Source organism: Rhinoraja longicauda, chromosome 23 (assembly GCF_053455715.1).
Source record: "Rhinoraja longicauda isolate Sanriku21f chromosome 23, sRhiLon1.1, whole genome shotgun sequence".
NCBI classification, from domain to species: domain Eukaryota; kingdom Metazoa; phylum Chordata; class Chondrichthyes; order Rajiformes; family Arhynchobatidae; genus Rhinoraja; species Rhinoraja longicauda.
This window is the reverse complement of record NC_135975.1, coordinates 17,005,214-17,026,414: the sequence shown is the minus strand read 5'-3', so window position 1 is coordinate 17,026,414 and position 21,201 is coordinate 17,005,214. Positions and strand designations below refer to the sequence as shown.

At 39.7% G+C, this 21,201-nt stretch overlaps 1 protein-coding gene across 3 annotated transcripts in view; it reads left to right on the top strand.

Annotated features, from left to right (window-relative positions):
• The window catches only part of panx2 (pannexin 2), a 36,844-nt gene extending 18,487 nt beyond the window's left edge, over window positions 1–18,357 (top strand). Inside the window, exons 3-5 of one of the 3 annotated variants that reach the window (XM_078419778.1) lie at window positions 2,293–2,325; window positions 11,854–13,290; window positions 17,529–18,357. In XM_078419778.1, the coding sequence (XP_078275904.1) occupies window positions 2,293–2,325; window positions 11,854–13,290; window positions 17,529–17,890 (1,832 nt within the window). In that variant the 3' untranslated portion in view covers window positions 17,891–18,357. The remainder of the gene's footprint in view (window positions 1–2,292; window positions 2,326–11,853; window positions 13,291–17,528) is intronic. The other 2 variants (XM_078419780.1, XM_078419779.1) reach the window with 2 other exon arrangements.
• The last annotated feature ends 2,844 nt before the right edge of the window (window positions 18,358–21,201 follow it).

Here is a 21,201-nt window from a genome sequence, read left to right as displayed (position 1 = left end):
TTCCCATTCCCAAGCCAAGGAGAGCATCAATTTTGTGGAACAATCTCCAATGTTGCACTAGAATAATACTTCTGCACTTTACATTTTAATACCAACAACATTGGGAAAATATGAAATTTAAGGGTTTATAAATTAAATATTGAGCGAGTAAATAAAATAACACTAGTGTGATGTTTTGCCATTTAGAATGAATATTGCACATTCAGGGAAAGATTCAAAGGGTCAGGAGAATAGGACATTGACTTTACTTTCTATCATTTACTCAACATGTGTGAAGGGCATAACTCATTTCTTTATACCCTTTGTATAGCCTTAGGCTAGTGTTTTGCATTGCCTTCCAATCCTCTATATCTAAGTAGCTCTTTTTCTCTCTATTTCTCCCTTTGGGGCAGTTCTGCTCTGTACAATATATTCTTCTCAAAATGAGTATGTTTTGATTTCATTCATTTTATTTTTTTAAACGCACCACAGCAAAATATGATTGGGTGCGCAATCTTAAATTGAGGTTATTTAAAAGCCTGGAATGAATTGAACTATGGAGCACTATTTATATTTAATGTAACTGAAGAATTTAAGCAGGATTTAACTTCTGAACAGCTGTAATGCATTGAGGTTGCATTGGAAGTATCCTTTCACTCTTCAGGATGGATACATGCAATATGCATAAATCTCTCGTATTCATGAGTGACAATTGTTGCATGATACTGGTGCAGAGCATGTATATATAAAATTTGTGTTTGCTGCACATGGATGGTAAATAGTTCATGATGTACATGGATGGTAAATAGTTCATGAACTGATCCGTGGGTTAGTGATAATCTGCACTGTGATTTCAGCAATATGCATTGCAAGCTCAGTACTTGAAATAATCCTTCATATATTGATTTGTTCAAAAATGACTGAAACCTCTTGAACTATCAGCTGAGTGTATTTTCTGAATTAATAAGATTAGGCAAACATATGTCTGAGCAAAGAAATCATTCTATTGAACTGTTTATTGACTAGAAATAAATCTCTCAAACATGGTGCTGGGGGTATTGATAAAATCATTAATTAAACGGGAATATTTTTATTCTTTATACACCACCTACATCCCCAATAAGTCTATTATGAACAATGTTCTTCCATTCATGTCCTTTCTATGAATGGGGATAACTGGTGTAACATTAAATGTATCCAACATTTACCCTGGAGGTGAATGATAACCTGACATTAATATGATTCAGAGCAGTTATTTTAATGTTTCCTTACAGAACCAGGTATTAAACTGTTGAAACAAATATTAGGTCTACTCCTGTGCTCACAAGAAGCCAATGCCAACAATGTTTCTCATTTAGATGCCCATATCCAGCTTGGACTCATCCCATTATCATGGGACCAAAGAGAGAGTTAGTCCTCAGCTACAAAGAAGTTATGAAACTATTGCATATTTGTACTGCAATTCTATCTTAGAAGACTAATTAACAAGTGGAAAGTATATATTTCTGATCAGAGCTATCAATATGTCCAAATACTTCTGTCAATAATGTTATTTTCATTCATAAAAGAAGGACTTCACCAATCCCATCATTGCTGCTCTGTCTGTGAGAAAGTTTCCTTACCTGTAGTCACCAAGGATCCCATCCTCCTTGACCCTATGTCTGGGGTTCAAACCAGGCTCTTTTTCCACTTCTTTAATCCAGAATTAATTTTGGGAATTTTTTCACTTTGATCGTTAAAATTTTAACTGCATATTCTTACAGTCATTTGTCATTCCCCTTCACCTTTAGTAAGTGCGTCAGCTTCCTGAGGTCAGAATGCCATCTGATATTTAAGACCATTTTGTACATTTGACCTTTCTAAACTTGCAGTGTGATAGAATCCAAAAAAGTGCAGCCCCTATACGTTACAGTGGAGGGAGAAACAAAGTTAATGATTCCACTGTTTCTCTACTTTGCTGATGTTATCAGACTTGCTGACTATTTCCATAATAATGTTGATATTTCAGATTCTTAGCATCCACACCATTTTACTTTCTAAATACATATATTTAAAATGGAAATGCCAAAATTATAGCACATTCGGAATACTAGACAATAAGACACTCATAAATCTGTATCCTCATCACTTTTAACTTAACCAATGTGGTAAATGCTGACCTCGCCCATTTTACTATCTGCCTGATTTTACGCTCTATTGACTTGAGAAATTGTGCTTTTTATTTATTGTTGTTTAGTAGCTGTACATTCTTCTTGCACGACTGGGCTAATGTTCAATGCTAATTTTTTCTTTGTATCCCCTACCTTTTCATAGGTTTCTCAAAATTGGTCTTTCCTGAGCAAAATGGTATGTTTTACCCTTTATTTCAATTTGGAGATAGGAGCAAATGTTTTTTTAAAAATGGACATGGAGTTCATTAGAGTTTTCCAGCAGTGTTGCATTTCTTTTGCCCGTATCTACGTATTTGCTAAATCTGCTACAGGGAAGAAAATGGGTTGAATTTGCTTCCCCTTAAACCAGCGTGCAGAGCAAGGCAGACTTCTTATGTAATGGGTGAGAGTAAATTGGCAAATCCTTATAATCTCTGGCTGAGAAAAGCAACGTGCTGATTCTGTTTGCTGCACTCACCCTGTCATATTGTAAATATTCTTCTGGTTAAATGGAATTTATGTGCATTTGATCATGAAATCCATTTGTTAGCTTTAGTGGGCTGTGTTGTGTCAGCAGGTTTCATTACGATTACCATTGCAACAAGCGGGTTTTTTTAATCCACCGAGAACAACTCCACTTATGATTTACACATTGGTGGATATCACAATAACAAGCTTCGTTTCAACGATTGACTTCGTCTTAATATTTTTCATTAAACAAGTCAGCTCTAAGAGCAGTCTTCATGTCAGTGTATTTTATCCACCTCCAAAATTCAATTAGTTGGAATAAATGCAGTGGCTCACAGAAGCAAAGTGCAATGTGTTAATGCCACATTGGGACACTGCTACTGTAGATGAATTTCTTGGCAGGTTAATCTTCCTTCTTCTTTCCCACTAAAGAAACTGACGACTCGGCCAGAATGGCCTTGGCATTATATTAAACATTCCCACTCACGTATCATTAACCGTGACCACAATATTCCTATGCAGCTGTCCAGCCGATTGAAGAGTACCATTGAGAGTGAACAAAGAGAAATCTGTAGCAGAAGCTCTTCCGAAAACAAGGACACAATTGACCTAGACAAGATACAAGACAGACAGTTCTGGAAATAATCAGCAGCTCACACAACATCTCAACAAGGAGAAACAGAATTAACTTTTCAAGTCAATAGACAATAGGTGCAGGAGTAGGCCATTCGGCCCTTTGAGCCAGTACCACCAATGTGATCATGGTTGATCATTCTCAATCAGTACCCCGTTCCTGCCTTCTCCCCATACCCCCTGACTCCGTTATCCTTAAGAGCTCTATCTAGCTCTCTCTTGAATGCAATGAGCAATGATAAAGGTTAGACGTCTGAAGCTTTAACTCGGTTTCTCTCTCTGCAAGTGCTGTCTCTCTCTCGAGTATTTCCAGCATTTTCTGTTTTGTGCATAACATTTAACATAAAAAACTAACCTGGAATTTACGATGCGTAGGAAGGAATTGTAGATGCTGGTTTATACCGAAGATAGACACAAAAGCTGGAGTAACTCAGCGGGTTATGCTGCCTGACCTGCTGAGCTACTCCAGCATTTGGTGTCTATTTCCAGGATGTATGGTGCTCTAGCAGTACTGCACCTTTGGGGATGCTGTTCTTTATTTGAAGATTTAAACAAAAATTCTGCCTGTCCTTTTGGGTGAACATAAAAGATTTGCCTGTACTATTTCAATATGAGGACACAAACTCTCCCATGAACCCAATTCACATTTTTTGCTAAAACAACAACACTCAGAATAGGTAACCCCTCCCTTACATTGTCATTGATTACGTACAAGATGGGTCCCATATTCACCTACTTACAACAGTGGCTACCTTTCAAAGATATTTCTTTGGCAGTGGGAAACCCTCCCTCCCTCCCTCCCTCCCTCCCTCCCTCCCTCCTTCAGATTAAACTTCTCTCGCACATCCCTGCTGCTCTATGTGGATCTCTATCTTTGATGTCAGTGTTATGAGGATTAGCTGTGACACAGTAACCTTCTGGTCCATATGTTCAATGATCCATATGTCCATACTTTTCACATGAAGAATGAAAAGTAGAGTTACTAAGCAGTTTATGTCTTTTGTTTATGAAAAAAAAGAAGATATATAGAATTATACCATGCATAAGAAAAGGAAGGGAATTTCAAGCCAAACGAATTTACTACTCCCAGGCCGGCTCCTGACCAGTTATGGACCAGCCCTGACACTGTGCAGCTGCATAACCTGACACTGCATAGCTGTTTCCTGACATTGTACAGCTGGGTTATCTCCAGGGCCCACAACAAGAACCATGATCCAAAATAATAACAGAAAATTCTGGACTCACGTAGCAGGTCAGGCAGCATCTGTGGAGTGAAACGCAGAGTTAATGCTTCAGGTCAGTGACCTTTTTGTCCTAAATGTGAAAGGGAGAAAACATAGTTGGTTTTAAATTACAGAGTAATAGTGTAATGTTTCATGGATTCAGGCGGGTTTCATGAATTCTGATCAATGATGGAGAAAGAATATTTCAACCATACAAAATTAAAAATTATTAAATACAACAACATTTATTAAAACAACAATAAAATACCAACAGAACAACCGGACAATGAGTCTCTTGCCTTTCCACAGCATGCTGGGCACTCCCCCATAATGGCCTGGTCCAGAGAATCTGGATCCCGGGCTGAGCTCATTCATTGCATGCACTATGTACCCAATAAACCTGCACTTTTTCCCCCAACAACAGTATGTTTTCTTAAACTAATTATGGGATTTAGTTGAGCTAACTCTCAGATGTCTTTGGGAAGAAAGCCTAATCTTGCCTTACTATTGTATGTCATCGAGGCTACATGATCCGAGGCCTCATGATTTACTATTCCTTCCAATTGAGCAAAGTTGTTTTCCAAAGCACCTTCATATTTTCCGAAGCAAGCCTGCGTGCTCAATGAAAGTAGAGGTATACAACTCCACTTTAGCTGGAGAAGCCTGGTTTAACACTAACGTTACAAATAGGCAAGGAATGGATAGGACAAAGGAAATATGTTTCTGTTGTATAGCAGATGTGTGGGAGCACATCTAGAGTTTATTAAAGCATTACATGGGGTAGTTGTCTTTTGAGGTAAGGTTGGACAGGCTATGCTTAATCCTGTGGGAGTTTGGAGGAGTTGAGTATGGACTAGGAAGAAATACATTAGATGCTGAGGGTCTCACAGGATGGATATGGAGAGAATGTTTCCTCTTCAGGGAGAACCTGAAATGAGGAATTGCTATTTAGAAATGAGGGCAAAACTCTTTCTCTCACAGGGTTGCAAGTCTTTGGAAATGAACTCCTTAAATGGCAGTGAAGCATGGTCTTTGAAGATTTTAAGGCAAGAGTTTGAATGATTATCACAGGTAGACCGAAACACAGAATTGAAAGTTACAGTCAGATTAAAAATAATCTCATTAAACGGTGGAGCAATCTTGAGGGGCAGAGAGGCCTCTTGATCAGAAAGGGCGAAACATGGATCATCTGATTTGTACAATCACACAAAATCAAAATCTATTCCCAGTGGGTAAGGACATTCTGGGGTTAAATTTAATGTTGAGGTTAATTTTTGTTCTTGCTTCTTTTACATCTAATTTCAACGTCCCTTTGCCTCCCCTCTATACTTGTTCCATAGAAACATAGACAATAGGTGCAAGAGTAGGCCATTCGACCCTTCGAGCTAGCACCGCCATTCAATATGATCATGGCTGATCATCCAAAATCAGTACCCCGTTCCTGCTTTCCCCCCATATCCCTTGATCCCCATGTACTTGTTCCCACCCCCAGCAACCCTCCATTCTACAGTGTGGCTCCTTTTATGTTCCAATTTCATTTCTATCGGTCATCTTCGGTGTGAATTCTCAAGGGTGGTGGGTTATCTGCGCATTTAGGAGCAGTCATTTGTTGTCCATGGAAGCAGTATACGCCGCAGCATGAGGGACCCCACCTCGCCCTCTCATCAACGGTTGAGGTTATTGTGGCTGTCAACTCGTCCCCATGTGGTGCTGCTATGTGAGGTTTCCTGTTTCATTAAACTCCATGCCTGCCTGGTCCAGTAATGACCATCAAAGGAATGCGTGATTCAGTTCTGTCAACACAAATCTAAAATTACCATCAGTATTGATGTGTTTGTACAAATCATGTTGGTAAACAGAAAGATATACTGCATATGTTCATTTTATCTCTCAGAAATTGTTTTTTTTTCCCCACTGTGAATAAAAATATAATGCTAGTTTCACTGCATTAACTATAACAGTGGCAGTCAATCAATGCAAATATCTTGCGCATTAACATCCATTTGTTCATGTTTCATATATAAGATATATCATATGCATGAACATATCACATGCATGGACATATCACATGCATGGACATATCACATGCATGGACATATCACATGCATGGACATATCACATGCATGGACATATCACATGCATGGACATATCACATATGAACATATCACATGCATGGACATATCACATGCATGGACATATCACATGCATGGACATATCACATGCATGGACATATCACATGCATGGACATATCACATATGAACATATCACATGCATGAACATATCACATGCATGAACATATCACATGCATGAACATATCACATGCATGAACATTATAAAATCATGAGAGGAATAGATCGGGTAGGTGTACAGAGTCTCTTGCCCAGAGTAGATTAATCAAGGACCAGAGGACGTGGGTTTAAGGTGAAGGGGAAAAGATTTAATAGGAATCTGAGGGGTAATTTTCTCACACAGAGAGTGGTGGGTGTATGGAACAAGCTGCCAGAGGAGGTAGTTGAGGCTGTGACTATCCTTACATTTAAGAAACAGTTAGACAGGTACATGGATAGGACGGGTTTGGAGAAATATGGACCAAACACGGGCAGGTGGGACTAGTGTAGCTGGGATATGTTGGCCAGTGTGGGCAAGTTGGGCTGAAGGGCCTGTTTCCTTGTTGTATCACTCTATGACTCTATCCCAGATATATTCAGAAGTATTCCTTTCTTTATAATTGTGCACAAAGGGGAAACATTTTTCAATTAGTGATCATTGCATGACAGGATATGTTTTGGCATTAACCTTACAGACATTCAATTATATATTCCACTGAGCTCCACAACAAAAGAATAATGCAATCAGTGGAAACCATACATCATGTAGATAGACATTTATTTGAATTAATTATATTGTTTATCTAAAACAAAATGGGAATGTAGGTAGGAATTCTCAGAAGACAGGCATGCCTTCCAGTAATAGCACTACTGGTGTATATTAATTCACAACTAGTTTACTTATACAGATTATAATGTTGCATAAGTAATGAGCACTGCAGAGCATATTGACTAACATCCCATCATTGTTCACGGATTCCTGAAAGAACAAAGTACAAACTCAATGATTACATTACCCATTCCTACAATGTTTATTGCAAATCGTCAAAGGCTTCTTGAAGCAAAGAACCAATTAATCGCTGTGGAGGAAGACACACAAACATTATTTCTTATCTCTATTTAATCACTGCGACTGTCAGCTATTTATATATCCGTGAACTATAAATTTTCACAGTCAATAACATGTGAACATTTAAAATTGTCTGTTGTACTGACTTTCAGTAGCTTGTTTTTAGATTTTATTTCTTTTGAGGTGATGTAATACCATTTCTTCCCAAAGAATAAACATTGTCTTGCATGTCCACCTTCTCTCACATCATGCCAATGGTGCTTTGGAATTAAATGAGGGTCAACAATTCCATGAGGTCCTTTCAACACCCAAGATTGAAGTCTTAATGGCATTGTTCAGATCAGTAACTCACTGGGTGGAAGGTCACTAGAGGAATTTAAATCCTAACCTGATGCAGAGTTTGCAATGGAAATATGCCACCATGGTCCTCTGTGATAGCCCATTCCATGATCATGTAAATGAACACATTAATTGGTACATTTCTCTTATATTTGCACTTCTGAAATTAGTTTGGTTGTGCTGTTTTGCTAGTTTTTTTTTGACAAACCAAGAAATGGGGCAGACTCTGTGTCAAAACATTTTTGTCGATGTGTGTTTATTTTGCCAATTGCCAGATTGTGTCCCTTGATAGTTCTTGCCTCATCATAGCTGGGTGCCTTTAGCTTGCAGCTTCTTTTTCAAAACTGTTCTGACTGTGCTGCTCCAAAGGTTGTTTGTAACTAGGAAACTAGTAACTTAAAAGCCAAAACTAATGAGCTATTTCCATGAGTTAGCTATCCACTTTCGGCACGTAGGATTAGATTTTATTTAATTCATGCCGAATCCAAATTGTACGATCAGCATGGTCCACAGTGTGAAACTCATATTGTGATGTGCAAATCATTTTCCACTTATTGCTTTTCTTTTTCACTGGTGGATTGTACTCGTATTGTCCTGAGGGAAAGAGCATTTCTTTCAGTTAAACTTATTTAGATAAATCAAAGTTACTATGAAGACTGATGGTATTGGTGTTAGGGATACAGCACGGAAACAGGCCCTTCGGCCCACCGAATCCACGCCGACCAACAATCACCGCACATTGCTACACACTAGGAACAATTTACAATTTTACTAATTAACTTACAACTTGTACGTCTTTGGAGTGTGGGAGGAAAACCGGAGCACTCGGAGAAAACCCACGCGGTCACAGGGAGAACGTACAAACTCCATACAGACAGCACCCATAGTCAGGATTGAACAGGATCTGGTGTTACAGGGCAGCAACTCTACCGCTGCGCTACTGTGCCACCCATGGTTTTATTATTTCATTAAAGTAAACTTGTAGCTCAAAAATAAACATTGTAAACAAGGGTTCTTCCTGTACAAGAGAAAACTGTATGAGATATGAAGCTTATTGGATCCAAAATGGCCTCGCTCAAAAATACCCCAGAGTAACTGAAACACATCAAGATAAAATATTGTGCAATTCATCCCAATTTAATCCACTTATTATTTATATTTTTATATGTAATCACAAAATAACACGCAGTTCTAGATCATTTAAAAAGTATCTTCATTTATTGTATCTTCATTTTAAAACTTCTTAATTTATTGGAGAAACACGTTTATTAAGCCAAATTATCCATCCCTCCATCCAGAGCAATCTGTTCTGCACTCACAACTGTTAATATTTTTGGAGATCACAAAAAACTGTAGATGCTGGGATCTTGAGCAAAATAACAGACTGCTGGAGGAACTCAATGGCCCAGGCAGCATCTGTGGAGGGAAATGGACAGACCACATTTGGGTCAGAACCCTACCCTTTCCAACTTGAAATGTCATCAGTCCATTTCCTTTCATGGATGCTATCAGGCCTGCTGAGTTCATCTAACAGTTTGTTATCTGCTCCTAAAGATTTACATGGACTTGGAGATTATTTGTTTTCTTTCTGGAGGAAGGGCAGATCGCACTTTTCCTGTTGAAGAGCTTGTAGGTGCAACGACTAGTCCCTACTACTCCTCTGGAAGGGCCTGTATGTGCACAGGGACTGGTCCTTGGTGCCATTGTAGAAGGATGCTAATGTGCACAGGGACTGGTCCCAGGTGACCCTGTAGAAGGACGCTACTGTGCACAGGGACTGGTCCTTGGTGCCCCTGTAGAAGGATGTTACTGTGCACAGGGACTGGTCCCAGGAGACCCTGTAGAAGGACCTCCGTATGCATTGAACAAAGGAGGACCTGGCGCGGATACTTTGTAACTTTGTCAACACCCTTTACATGGCAACTATTTGCATACCTTGGGTATGCGAGCATTTCACTGTAACCTGTGACAATAAAGTATTCAATTAAATTCAATTCAGTGACTGGTGCCTGGTGCCCCTGGAAAGGACATCTGTGTGCACAGTGACTAATGCCTGGTGCCCTTGTAGGAGGACCTTTACAGCGACTGGTCCCTGAAGTGGCTATAATCGCCAGCTATTCACCATAGGCGTTCCAACTCATCACAATTGAAATTAGCTTAATTTAAAAGATTCTAAAGTAGGGGAATTCATGAAGATAATAACTTCATTCATTTATTAGTTAGCCCATATGAATTACGATATTCCAAATTCTCACGGCTTAACTCTAAGGTCATAAGGAATAGGAGTAGAATTAGGCCATTCGACCCATCAAGTCTACTCCGCCATTCAATCATGACTAATCTACCTCTCCCTCCTAACCCCATTCTCCTGCCTTCTCTCCATTACCTCTGACAACCGTACTAATCAAGAATCTATCTGTCTCTGCCTCTAGTTAAGCAATTTATGATAGCAAATAGATTCTTACGTACCCATGTGTGATTTGCTGTTACCCAACTAACATGCAGTACAATTGCACTTGGAGTGATGGGTAAGTGATTATTAGAAGTCCTACACTCTTTTAATTCTGGAAAACCTGCTGTCAGTCTCTCTGAAAACAGCTGCCTGTCACTTCCCTTCCTCTGACAGGTCACTTCAGCCACATTCTTGGAAGATTCCGGGCCATGACTGCCTGCACTGGGAGGTGAAATCAATCAGTTAGTAGATCAGCAGCTAGTGCTGTGTGGGGGGAATAAGGATTCACTTCAACCGTTTAATGTGTCAGCCTACACGCAGCATGTTTCATCAAAGTTCAGAGGAGTTATACATAAATATCACATCAGCAAATCTCCGGGTTAATGTCAGAACATGAGAATATAAGAACATAATGAATAAATGGAGGAATAGGCCAATTAGCCCTTTACACCTTTTCCACCACACAATAAGATCATGATGTCAGCCATGTGTTACCTCAGTACCACTTTTCTGCACTAGCCCAACATCCTTTGATTCCCACAGTATCTAAAATTCTATCCATTTCAGTCTTAAATATACTCAGCAAACTGAATTTCCGCATCCACTTGGATAGAGAATTCCATAGGTTCACCACCTCTGGGTGAAGAAGCTTCTCATATCTGTCACAAATGGCCATAGCCTATTTTGAAACCTCTGGTTCTTGGCAAAGGGAAACACCAACTCCACATCTGCGGTGTCAAAACCAGTGTTTTAATACGATCATCTCTCGTTCTAAATTCAAGAAAATGTATCCCCCACCCTCTCCCCAAATGACAAACCTTCGATCTCTGGAATCAACCTGGTAAACATTTGCTCTGTTCCCAATATTGCAAGTATGGTGGAGACACAATTCTCCATTCTTGTGTAGGAAGGAACTGCAGATGTTGGTTTACACTGAAGATAGACACAAAATGCTGGAGTAACTCAGCGGGACTGGCAGCAAGAAGGGTCTCGACCCAAAATGTCACCCATTTCTTCTATCCAGAGATGCTGCCTGTCCCGCTGAGTTACTCCAGCGTTTTGTGCCTATCCCCATTCTAGTAACTGAATAGGAGTTACTCTTGCATCAGAAAATAATCCATCAAGAATCCAAGTCTTTAGCCCTAACAGTTGAAACTTTCCCTACAAAAGGTTACATGCATACATTTTCTTAAATCAATTAAACCCTACAATCCAAAGGAGGGAGATTAGGCCAGACTAAAGCTTGAGAGATGTGCATGACACGATTTGTTGAGTGGAATGATTTATGATTGGCTTTCAAGGCAGATGTCAACATATGGAAATTAAAATGTAATATAATTGATGGAGTTGTTTAAAATATTTATTTTACAGAGCACCTTTGACAGGTTTTATAAAAAAAAGTGCAACTATGACTTTTCTCTCTGTTACACAGAAGAGTCGATTTACTGTTACACGCCGAGCAATTTCACTCGAGATCAGGCTTTGTACGCCAGAGGTTACTGCTGGACTGAGCTGAAAGACGCAGTGCCAGGTGTTGAAGCCAGCCAGAGGCCTTGCTTGTTTGAACACAAGTTCCTCCCCTATGCACTGCTGGCCTTCGCTGGGATCATGTACATCCCCGCTCTAGCCTGGGAGTTCCTCGCCTCTACCCGGCTGACTTCTGAACTCAACTTCTTGCTTCAGGAGATCGACAATTGCTACCACCGCGCCGCAGAGGGGCGGGCTCCCAAAATCGAGAAGCAGATCCAATCCAAAGGGGCGAGCATCACGGAGAAGGAGAAGAGGGAGATCATTGAAAACGCGGAGAAGGAGAAGAGCCCGGAGCAAAACCTGTTTGAGAAATATCTGGAGCGTCGAGGGCAAAGCAATTTCCTGGCCAGACTGTACCTCTTCAGGCAGTTGTCGGTCGTATTTTTGAGCGTCATCCCCATCACGTATCTCTGCACATATTTTGCCAACCAAAAGCAGAATGAATTCACCTGCCCCTTGGGAGAGCCCCCGGACTTGTCCAGCAACGAGATGCTTCACGTCCGTGTCAACTGCAAACTGCCCTCAGTGCAGATGCAGCGCATTATTGCCATCGTGGACATTGTTCTGCTCTGCTTCATCAACCTCATCATTTTGATAAACCTAATTCACCTTTTTATAGTTCGTAAATCCAACTTTATTTTTGATAAGCTACACAAAGTTGGAATCAAGACTAGAAAACAGTGGCAAAAGTCACAGTTTTGTGACATTAACATTTTGGCTATGTTTTGCAATGAAAACCGTGACCACATCAAGTCACTGAACCGGTTGGATTTTATCACAAATGAGAGTGATCTCATGTATGACAATGTTGTCCGCCAGTTGCTGGCTGCTCTGGCCCAGTCCAACCACGATGTCACTCCAACAATGAGGAATGCAGGGATCCAGACAATCGACCCCAGCGTTGACCCAACTGACATCGATGCCAATGAGCAACTGATCATAAAGAGGCCCAGAAAGAAAATGAAGTGGATTCCAACCACAAATCCACTGCACCAGCCTTTCAAAGAGCCTTCGGCTGCCTTGAAGTTTGAGAACAACAAAGGAGACAAGCTCAAACCGGTCAGACGCAAGATGGCGACGGATGGTCTTGCCGCTCCTCTCCTGGACTCCACTCCAAAGTATTTCCAAGATCAATCTTCCAACAAAAGTGTGGGGAGCATCGCTGCCAACAGTGAGAAAAAGCATAGTCGCCACTTGTCTTTGGATGTTCATCCTTACATTCTGAACACCAAAAAGGCGAAGCCCGAAAGTCAGGAAAGTTGCATATCTAAGGGTCACGGGGCAGACTTTTTGCATTCAGAGGAGAACATGCTGGCACATGTGGCATCTCCCATCAAAGGTGAAGTGTGTGTTTACTGAATATTATTTGGCAGAAATAGTCTTAAAGAAATGGGCAATTGGAGTGCAATGTTTTGATTGTGGTTACTTGCTTCACATGCATTGGAGTACCTGTGCAGGATGCCCTATCAGCGTTCAGGACATAATATAGAAGTTACAGGTGAAATAGAGCTTGTCCCAATAGGTTGGTCATGAGGTTGTGATGCACGGATTGACGTTCAGGTGAGGTGACCAGGGAAGTGTTAGTTCCACCCTCTGTGTTAGCATTTATGATTGGGGTTTCAAACCCAGACCAGTACCTGAGCTTCTCTTGCACACAAAATAACATAGAAATCTTCATAATGAATTCTCCTGTTTGTTACAGACCGAAAGCAATAGCATTCTGCATATCAGACATAGTTTGGAGTATATTTTGTCAAATGGATGTAAAAGGAGTCATTAGTACCAGCATTGCAGGGACAATTCAACATTTGGCTGCGACAATTTTTCTTCAGTGAGTTGTTATCATCATACCCAAAGCCATTATTTTTATCTTGAAGAAACCTGTGCTTTTTCATCGCATATTTTTTAACCACCCAATCGTTTATTCTAACATTTCTTGCTTCCACCACGATACGTTGTGAGTTCTGTGTAAATTGTGATCATTGATGTTATCTGTGATTTATTTCCTATTCATTGCATTTTTTCCTTTAGCTTTTCCTTTTCAATGGAAAATCATATTTCAATAGATGCAAAAACATCTCATCTCTTTTTATTTACTTGCAGTCACATTTCACAATGAAGATTCCAGATACACTAGGACACATTTTTAGGATTGTTCCACAAACAACCTACCTTTTTAAGGATAAAAGATTTGAGACAACAAGCATTTGTAAAGCTCATAAAACAATCAGAAACTTACTCAGAACTGGTTTAACAACCATAGCTGATATCTTCACCTTTCCTCCACGTTGCATTGATGAATTTAAGTTTCTGAATAGACAGGTCCACTGGGGCACACTCTCTTTATGCTAAATGATCCCCATCCAACGAACTGACACCTATTACCAGATAGGTGAAAACTTCGATATAAACAAATCACGTCAACATGCACCAGCCAATTTCTGATGAAGAGGATTACTCTACCAAGAAGCAACCATATGGTAAAGGCTCAAATTGACATTCAATGTAATCTACACGTAATTATTTGGGTTTTTATTCAGCACTGTTGATAGACCTCCCACTCCTTGCAGCAACAGTCAAGTTCTACTTCACATGCCCTGCCAGAAGGCTCTTACTTCTCACTTTTACTGCCCTTCCTCCATCAGTGGTCATCTTTGCTTCCTTCCAATGCCCCCTACGGTGCATGGACTGCTTCGGCGCATCCATAGCATTCATTGGACTCCTTTTAAGGACACTTGCCACATAACCTACCCCCCTCTGTGGGCTTTTTTTCAGAGGAAGAAACAAGTGCTTAAGTTACAAGCAGGAGAAAGCTATGACAGAACATGGAAGAGGAGAAAGGAAACATGAAATGAAACTGAAGGAACAGAGCACAGAGAAATAAATATGGAGAAAAGAAAATGAGAAGAAAGAGAAGAACCATAGAACCATGTACCAATAAATGGAGATTGTTTGGGCAGTTGTCACCACAATAACTCATTGAAAGAGTCTTACATTTATTTCCATTTCCCATTTCTTTCTTGAGAGTTCTGGAAATGTTTTCTTATCAAGTATATAGCCAGGTTTTTTTAGCAATATTGTCAAATCTTTCAGGCAATGCATTCCAGATATAAACGCTTAATTCGTCCTGATTGCTTTATCATTAAGTCCTCCAGTTCAAGAACTCCTATAGCTGGTGACAAGAGTTCTCGAAAATCAAAATATTTGTTTGTCTTCTCTAAGGGGGACACCCTAGTTTCTACGGTCATTCCACCTAACTGGTTCTCTATCCCCAGTATCATTGTTGTGATCTCTGCTGTACTCTCTCCAAGACCCTGGCATTCTTTCAAAGGTACGGTTCCCAGAATTGGGAACAAATTGGTCCATAACCAATGCTTTTTGGCATCAGATCCTTGCCTCTGAATTCTGTACATCCATTCATATAGTCCATTTGCTTTATTTCAAAGCAGCCTCATCAACTTATGCTGGTTCCTTCAATCACTGTGCAAGTAAAAATCTCGGTCCCTTTGGTCTTGCAATTTATCTTGCAATTTATTCTATAAGAGAGGAAGGTGGAAAGAAAGAGCACAGAAGTGAGGGGCTGAACAACTAAAGAGCTGTGAGAGTGAAACTGAACTGGTGAAGGAAACAAAGAAACAGAGGATTGTATTTCAAGAGGCCCGGAAATGGAAGAGAAGATGAAAGAGACAGAATTATTTTGAAAATTTACCATCATCGAGATTCATAATTGAAGGAGTTGAAGATGCTACTCAACCAAACGATCTGAAAAATTGAATTAGCTGACAGCCAGCCTGAGGTTATCCTACATTAGCAGTCCAATACTGCTGCGTGGATTTTGAACTTCATGACAGCAACTTATATTCCAGAAAAAAATAAAGGATTACAGTTAGAAAGGAAGCGATAGGAGTTGGGAGGTGGTAATGAGTAGAGTCACTAAGGTAAGGAAGGTTCATTTCAAAGCCGAGGCAAGAGAAAGAGACTGGTGTCAGGGGTTATGGGGAGAAGGCAGGTGAATGGGATTTGGAGGGAGAGATAGATCAGCCTTGAATGGCAGAGTAGGCTTGATGGGCCGAATGGCCTAATTCTGCTCCGATCACTTATGACCTCATGACCTAAATGGAGGTAGAGTGGGTGGATGCTTAAGCTGGTGGATGATCTGCTATCAGTTATCAGGAGAAATGGAGATGATGTGATCACTCAGCCACGATCTTTTTGAATGGCTGAACACATGCATGGGTCATGAAACCCATGTTGACTTTTATTTCCGATGTCTCCAAGCATGGAGCAAACCGGAACTGAGAACTGCCTTGTCTTCCAATGCTCTTTTACACAATCTTTTTTTTTACTGAAGCTGCAAGGCCAACTTTCAAGAAAATCACTCTTGGGATGTAGACAAAGCCCATATTAATAATCTGTCCCTAAATGCCCTTGGGAAGATGATTAGGGCAATTAAGGGATAAAGGGCATGTTAAACTTTCCAAGTCGGGATTTGTTCTGATATTCATTCATGTCTCATTGAAGTAAAATCCATAGATACAGATATATTTTATTCTCCTTGGAATTGCAAGTAGTGCTGATGAGGTCAGAATGTGATATCCATCCTGTTCTCCTGAAAATAAATCACCGAGCATATCTTCTTCAAACAACGTCAGATCCATAACATACTGGACAATTGAACCATATTTTCTTTTCTTAAATAATGGCCATATGACAATATCTTTTAGATAAATCTAGTTATGGTTTAAACAATTTTGCATCATAGACACTTAGTCCTGGCATTATTGAGGCCAAACGTAGAGGATGACAATGATGAGAGATGATGTGTGTTTGGTGAGGGAATAGGTCATCAAAGGTAGAGGTGTGGGATGGTGAAGAAAGCTGACAAATGGTTAGGAATTGTGGCAAAAGGAGATCTGAATTCCAGGCTTATTCACAAAATGCTGGAGTAACTCAGCAGGTCAGGCAGCATCTCGGGAGAGAAGGAATGGGTGACGTTTCGGGTCGAGACCCTTCTTCAGAATTCCAGGCTGCTGGGAACATTAAAAGCGTTCTTCAAAGTGATTTGTGAGGGAAGTTATTTTGCAAGATTGAATACAGAACGATGTGTTGGTCGACACAAGGAAATGTTTCTAGCGAAGGGTTCGTAGATGTTTTATTACCTTTTGATTAAATTAGTGAGTCCACAGTAAATGATAAAACGAAAGGACTACCTGTGAATGTGTTCAGAAGGGATAATATGAAAATCGAGTATATAATAGTTTTAATGTTTAATTAAATGTGCACTGTTTATGCCATTATCTCTAACAGGGTTTTACTTTAGTTTTACAGAGCCATATTTATATTTTACTTTTATATTCTTGCACAAAAAGTTTTTTTTTTAATTGCTTATTGTTACATTCCTCTAATTTGAAGTAATGATCAAAACTAGATGTAATCTTGCTTTTTACATAACAACCTGCTGGTTTCGATTATTTAATTGTAAATCTAATGGCAAAGAAAAACGATGAAATTATTAAAAAGAAAGTTGAATGTTTTGTGCTCATGACTGTTTGAACTCTAACAAGTTATTTCTCATAGATAGTAATCTGTCTGAAGGAGGTGCTACAAGCAATATTAAATGTTCATCAGAGAGCTGCCTAACACTACCTGACAGTAGACCTTATGGTACCAACTTTATGAACAACTTGCCTACTGTAGAAAAAGATATCCGTGAAACAAGATTGCAATTCAACCGTAACCCTACTCTCCCACTAATCGACATCCAGAATATTCAAATGCTCTATGAAGACCATGAGGATGACGCATTTGCTCCCAGCTTGCTAAATGCAAAAATAATCTCTACTGCTAATACAGAAGATCTACCCATTTGTTCACCAGAGAAGATATTACTCCCTACATTTGAGGACCCGATCGTAATGATTAGCACAATAGAATACTAGCATAGTAGGCATGCAGTAGCATTACCCTTTCACATGGCTGGCATTGCATCATTGAAAGACGACATTGGCACAAGTAATAATCTCTCCATCAGTGTAGGTAACACATGAAGCGAATAGTGTTCTCGACGTGTCCATGTGAGTTTCATTGGATGCAAGTTAACCAACAGGCATGTTTCCCAACCCAAAAAACAAATATCTTTAAGTCAACGAGCTCTCAAGATTCAACAATGTTTTTTTTAAGGTGCTTAGCTTTCCTAATTGTATCTTGGGTTTAAGCATCTATCCTAACACTGCCAGCAATGTGATGCGACAAAGAAGTGATGGACTAACAACTGGAGTTTAAAGGCAAATGGTTGATGGACTATAATTTGAAAGGCGTTTCTGTTCAGAATGCAAGAACATGCCAGTGCTGTGGAAGATACACTGTCAGAGAGAATAGAAGAAAGCATTCTTCACTGGTTCTTTGTTGGAGATATCAATAAAGAGCCAATAAATGTTTACACAGTTTATTTTTACACATTTTTTTAATAGTATATCGCTCACATGATGAGAAAACTACTAAATAGCACAAAAATGCAATAAACAGGGGGGAGAGCCACAACGCTCCAAAGCAGCTGTAACCTCTTCCTTTCACTTCAGTTTTTAAGGACTTTTACACTTGCATTTTTATTTCCTGAAAATCTTAAGAGTCCGTGGAGTGACATCATAATTCTGTATTCCATTTCTTAGGAAACGCAAATGCATCTGCTGTACAAGTGAAGGATAGCAATAATTGTTACTCAATGATATGTAAGAACCGCTGTTCCAAATGTTATCATTTGTGTAACCTGCACGTCATGAACACTTCTTCCATTTCACTGATCTAATGATATTCCACATTTCCACTGTGCCCTTGGTTTTGATGGGCATTGACCAATGTAGTAATTCACCACTTATTACTGTTAGTTATATTTTCACTATACATTAATAGAATCGGCCAAGCCTAAACTGCATCATAACACACAAGCACCTGAATTTTAATACTACCTAATGTTATATAATATTCAAACAAAATGGCGAGAGTGTTTACATGGGGAAATTGGTTTCATTGCAAGAACAGAGTGGGAGTGCTGGATGATAGAATCCTGAGGAAGCCAGGAAACTGGATCAGATGTCTGACCAAGACAGTACTAACATTACCGCTGTGTGACATACATGCTTCTGTAACATAGAGAATTAAATTATTCCTCAATGACCTCCAACAGCCAGGCTAAAAACCTACTCATTGCACTACTACAGACCTAGAATGTAGAGGAGGAGATGCTCCATCCTATTTGTGCCAAATTCAACACAACAGCTTTAAACAGACATCAGGCCTTGGATTAACTAATTCAAAAAGGCTGATTACAGATTTGGAAGCGTGTACTATATATTCAGATGGAATTATTTGATCTCACTGCTCTAGGATGTCCAGTGGATATCAATGGATAGCAGTTACATTTGAAAATGGCATGTTGTTTCAGTTCCTTAATGCAGAGTCATTTTGTTCCAATAATTGTAACAGTTGTACTACGTGATCAGTGGAACATATTCTAGGGCCATCTCCTGGGATATTCACAGTAAACAGCCAATCTACCAATGTAATGGCCCCACAATAAGGGCGTCATAAATTTTTACTCTGCTTAGTCTACAAAAATCACTTCGGAACGATGTTGCCTGCTACTTCTACATTCATAATTCTGATATAAAACCTATCAGAAAGCGTTAAATATTTCACGGCAATGTTTCTTTATCTTCGGAAGATGATGGAGGAGTCATTGAAGTTCATTTTGTTCTTCGGGTTTAAATCAGTTTTGTGCAGTTATATTCCACATATGAAATTGACCTGACATCAAAAAGGCTTAGAAACCCTTGCCAGCTCCTTGGACATGTTATTGCCAGGCCCAGTGTCTAATTAGAGAACATTGTGTAAAATTGGTCAGAAACCTGGAGCAGCAAGCTCCAAGTACAATAGCCTCATCAGTGGTGTTAAAAGGGTCACCTGACAACCAAAGGCAAAATAAGTTCACCTGCTTTTCTCCGAGCTCTATGACATTGCATTGCTCATCGTTGCATCTTGCACCTCAGGACCAAGTTCAGGGGATGAACACTCCATGTTCATGTTGTAACTACAGGTTACCCACTTGTACTCTAATAATCTGCTAATCATTGTGACATGGTGTTTCTCCTTTACGAGACCATACATAAATATAGTGTATCCCCTTTTGCAGAGAGCCTTATTTAACAAATAGTTTACTTTCATTTGTTTTATAAATGGTTGACGTAATACAGTATGTTATATAGAACATAATTATTGAATGACTTGGACATGTCATCATAACAAAAATAATTAATGTCTTCTGCATTGTCTCACTCCCAAACTACTGCCTTATAAGAAATGTCACTTTCAAGCAACAGAGATTGTATACATGAGCTTTCTTTTAATTTAGTTTAGCTAAGAGATACGGCATGGCAACGAGCCCTTCGTCCCATCCATTCCACGCCGACCATTGATCACCCGTATGTACTAGATCTATGTTAATGATCTATCTCATCCATTCCCTACACACTTGGGGCAATTAACAGGTGCCAATCAACTTACAAACCCACACATCTTTAGGATGTGGGAGGAAACTACCCAGTGAAAAACCACATGGTCGTAGGGAATATGCAAACTCCATACAGCCAGCTCACGAGGTCAGGATCGAACCCAGGTCTCTGCGGCTGTGAGTTAGCAGCTCTATCAGCTGCACCACTATGCCACAGTGGTTGCTCATATTGGTTAGTTGCTTCAATTAACAACAAAACCATAGTCTAAAAATTATTGCCACTCTGAGTGTGAACACTTGGAAGCAGTTTGGATGTTTAACCTTAACTGCTGATGGTGGTGCTAAACAAATACAAGAGAATTGACCACTGACCATAAACTGCTCCTCACATTCAATTCCATTGATTTCAGTGAAAGTAAGTGCGCTCAGCTGAATCTAACCAGTCTCTCCCATGTGTTTAGCATCAGTGACAGTGCACTACATTTCTCAGAATATGTTCAAATCCTATTGTCTTGGAGAGGACCCATTTAAAATGTAACAGTTAATGTTTCCTTTATCACAGAAGTGGATTTGATACAATTGTGCCATGGACTCAGACACTACCATTTTGCTAATTAACATGTTTAGTTTAGCCTGCCCATCGCTGACCACACAATCGCAAAATGGTCACAGAACAGAATAACGTCATTAAGCGTGGGAAATAATCCCACTTCTCTGGCCTCTCCACAAAGCCCTGCAAAATTG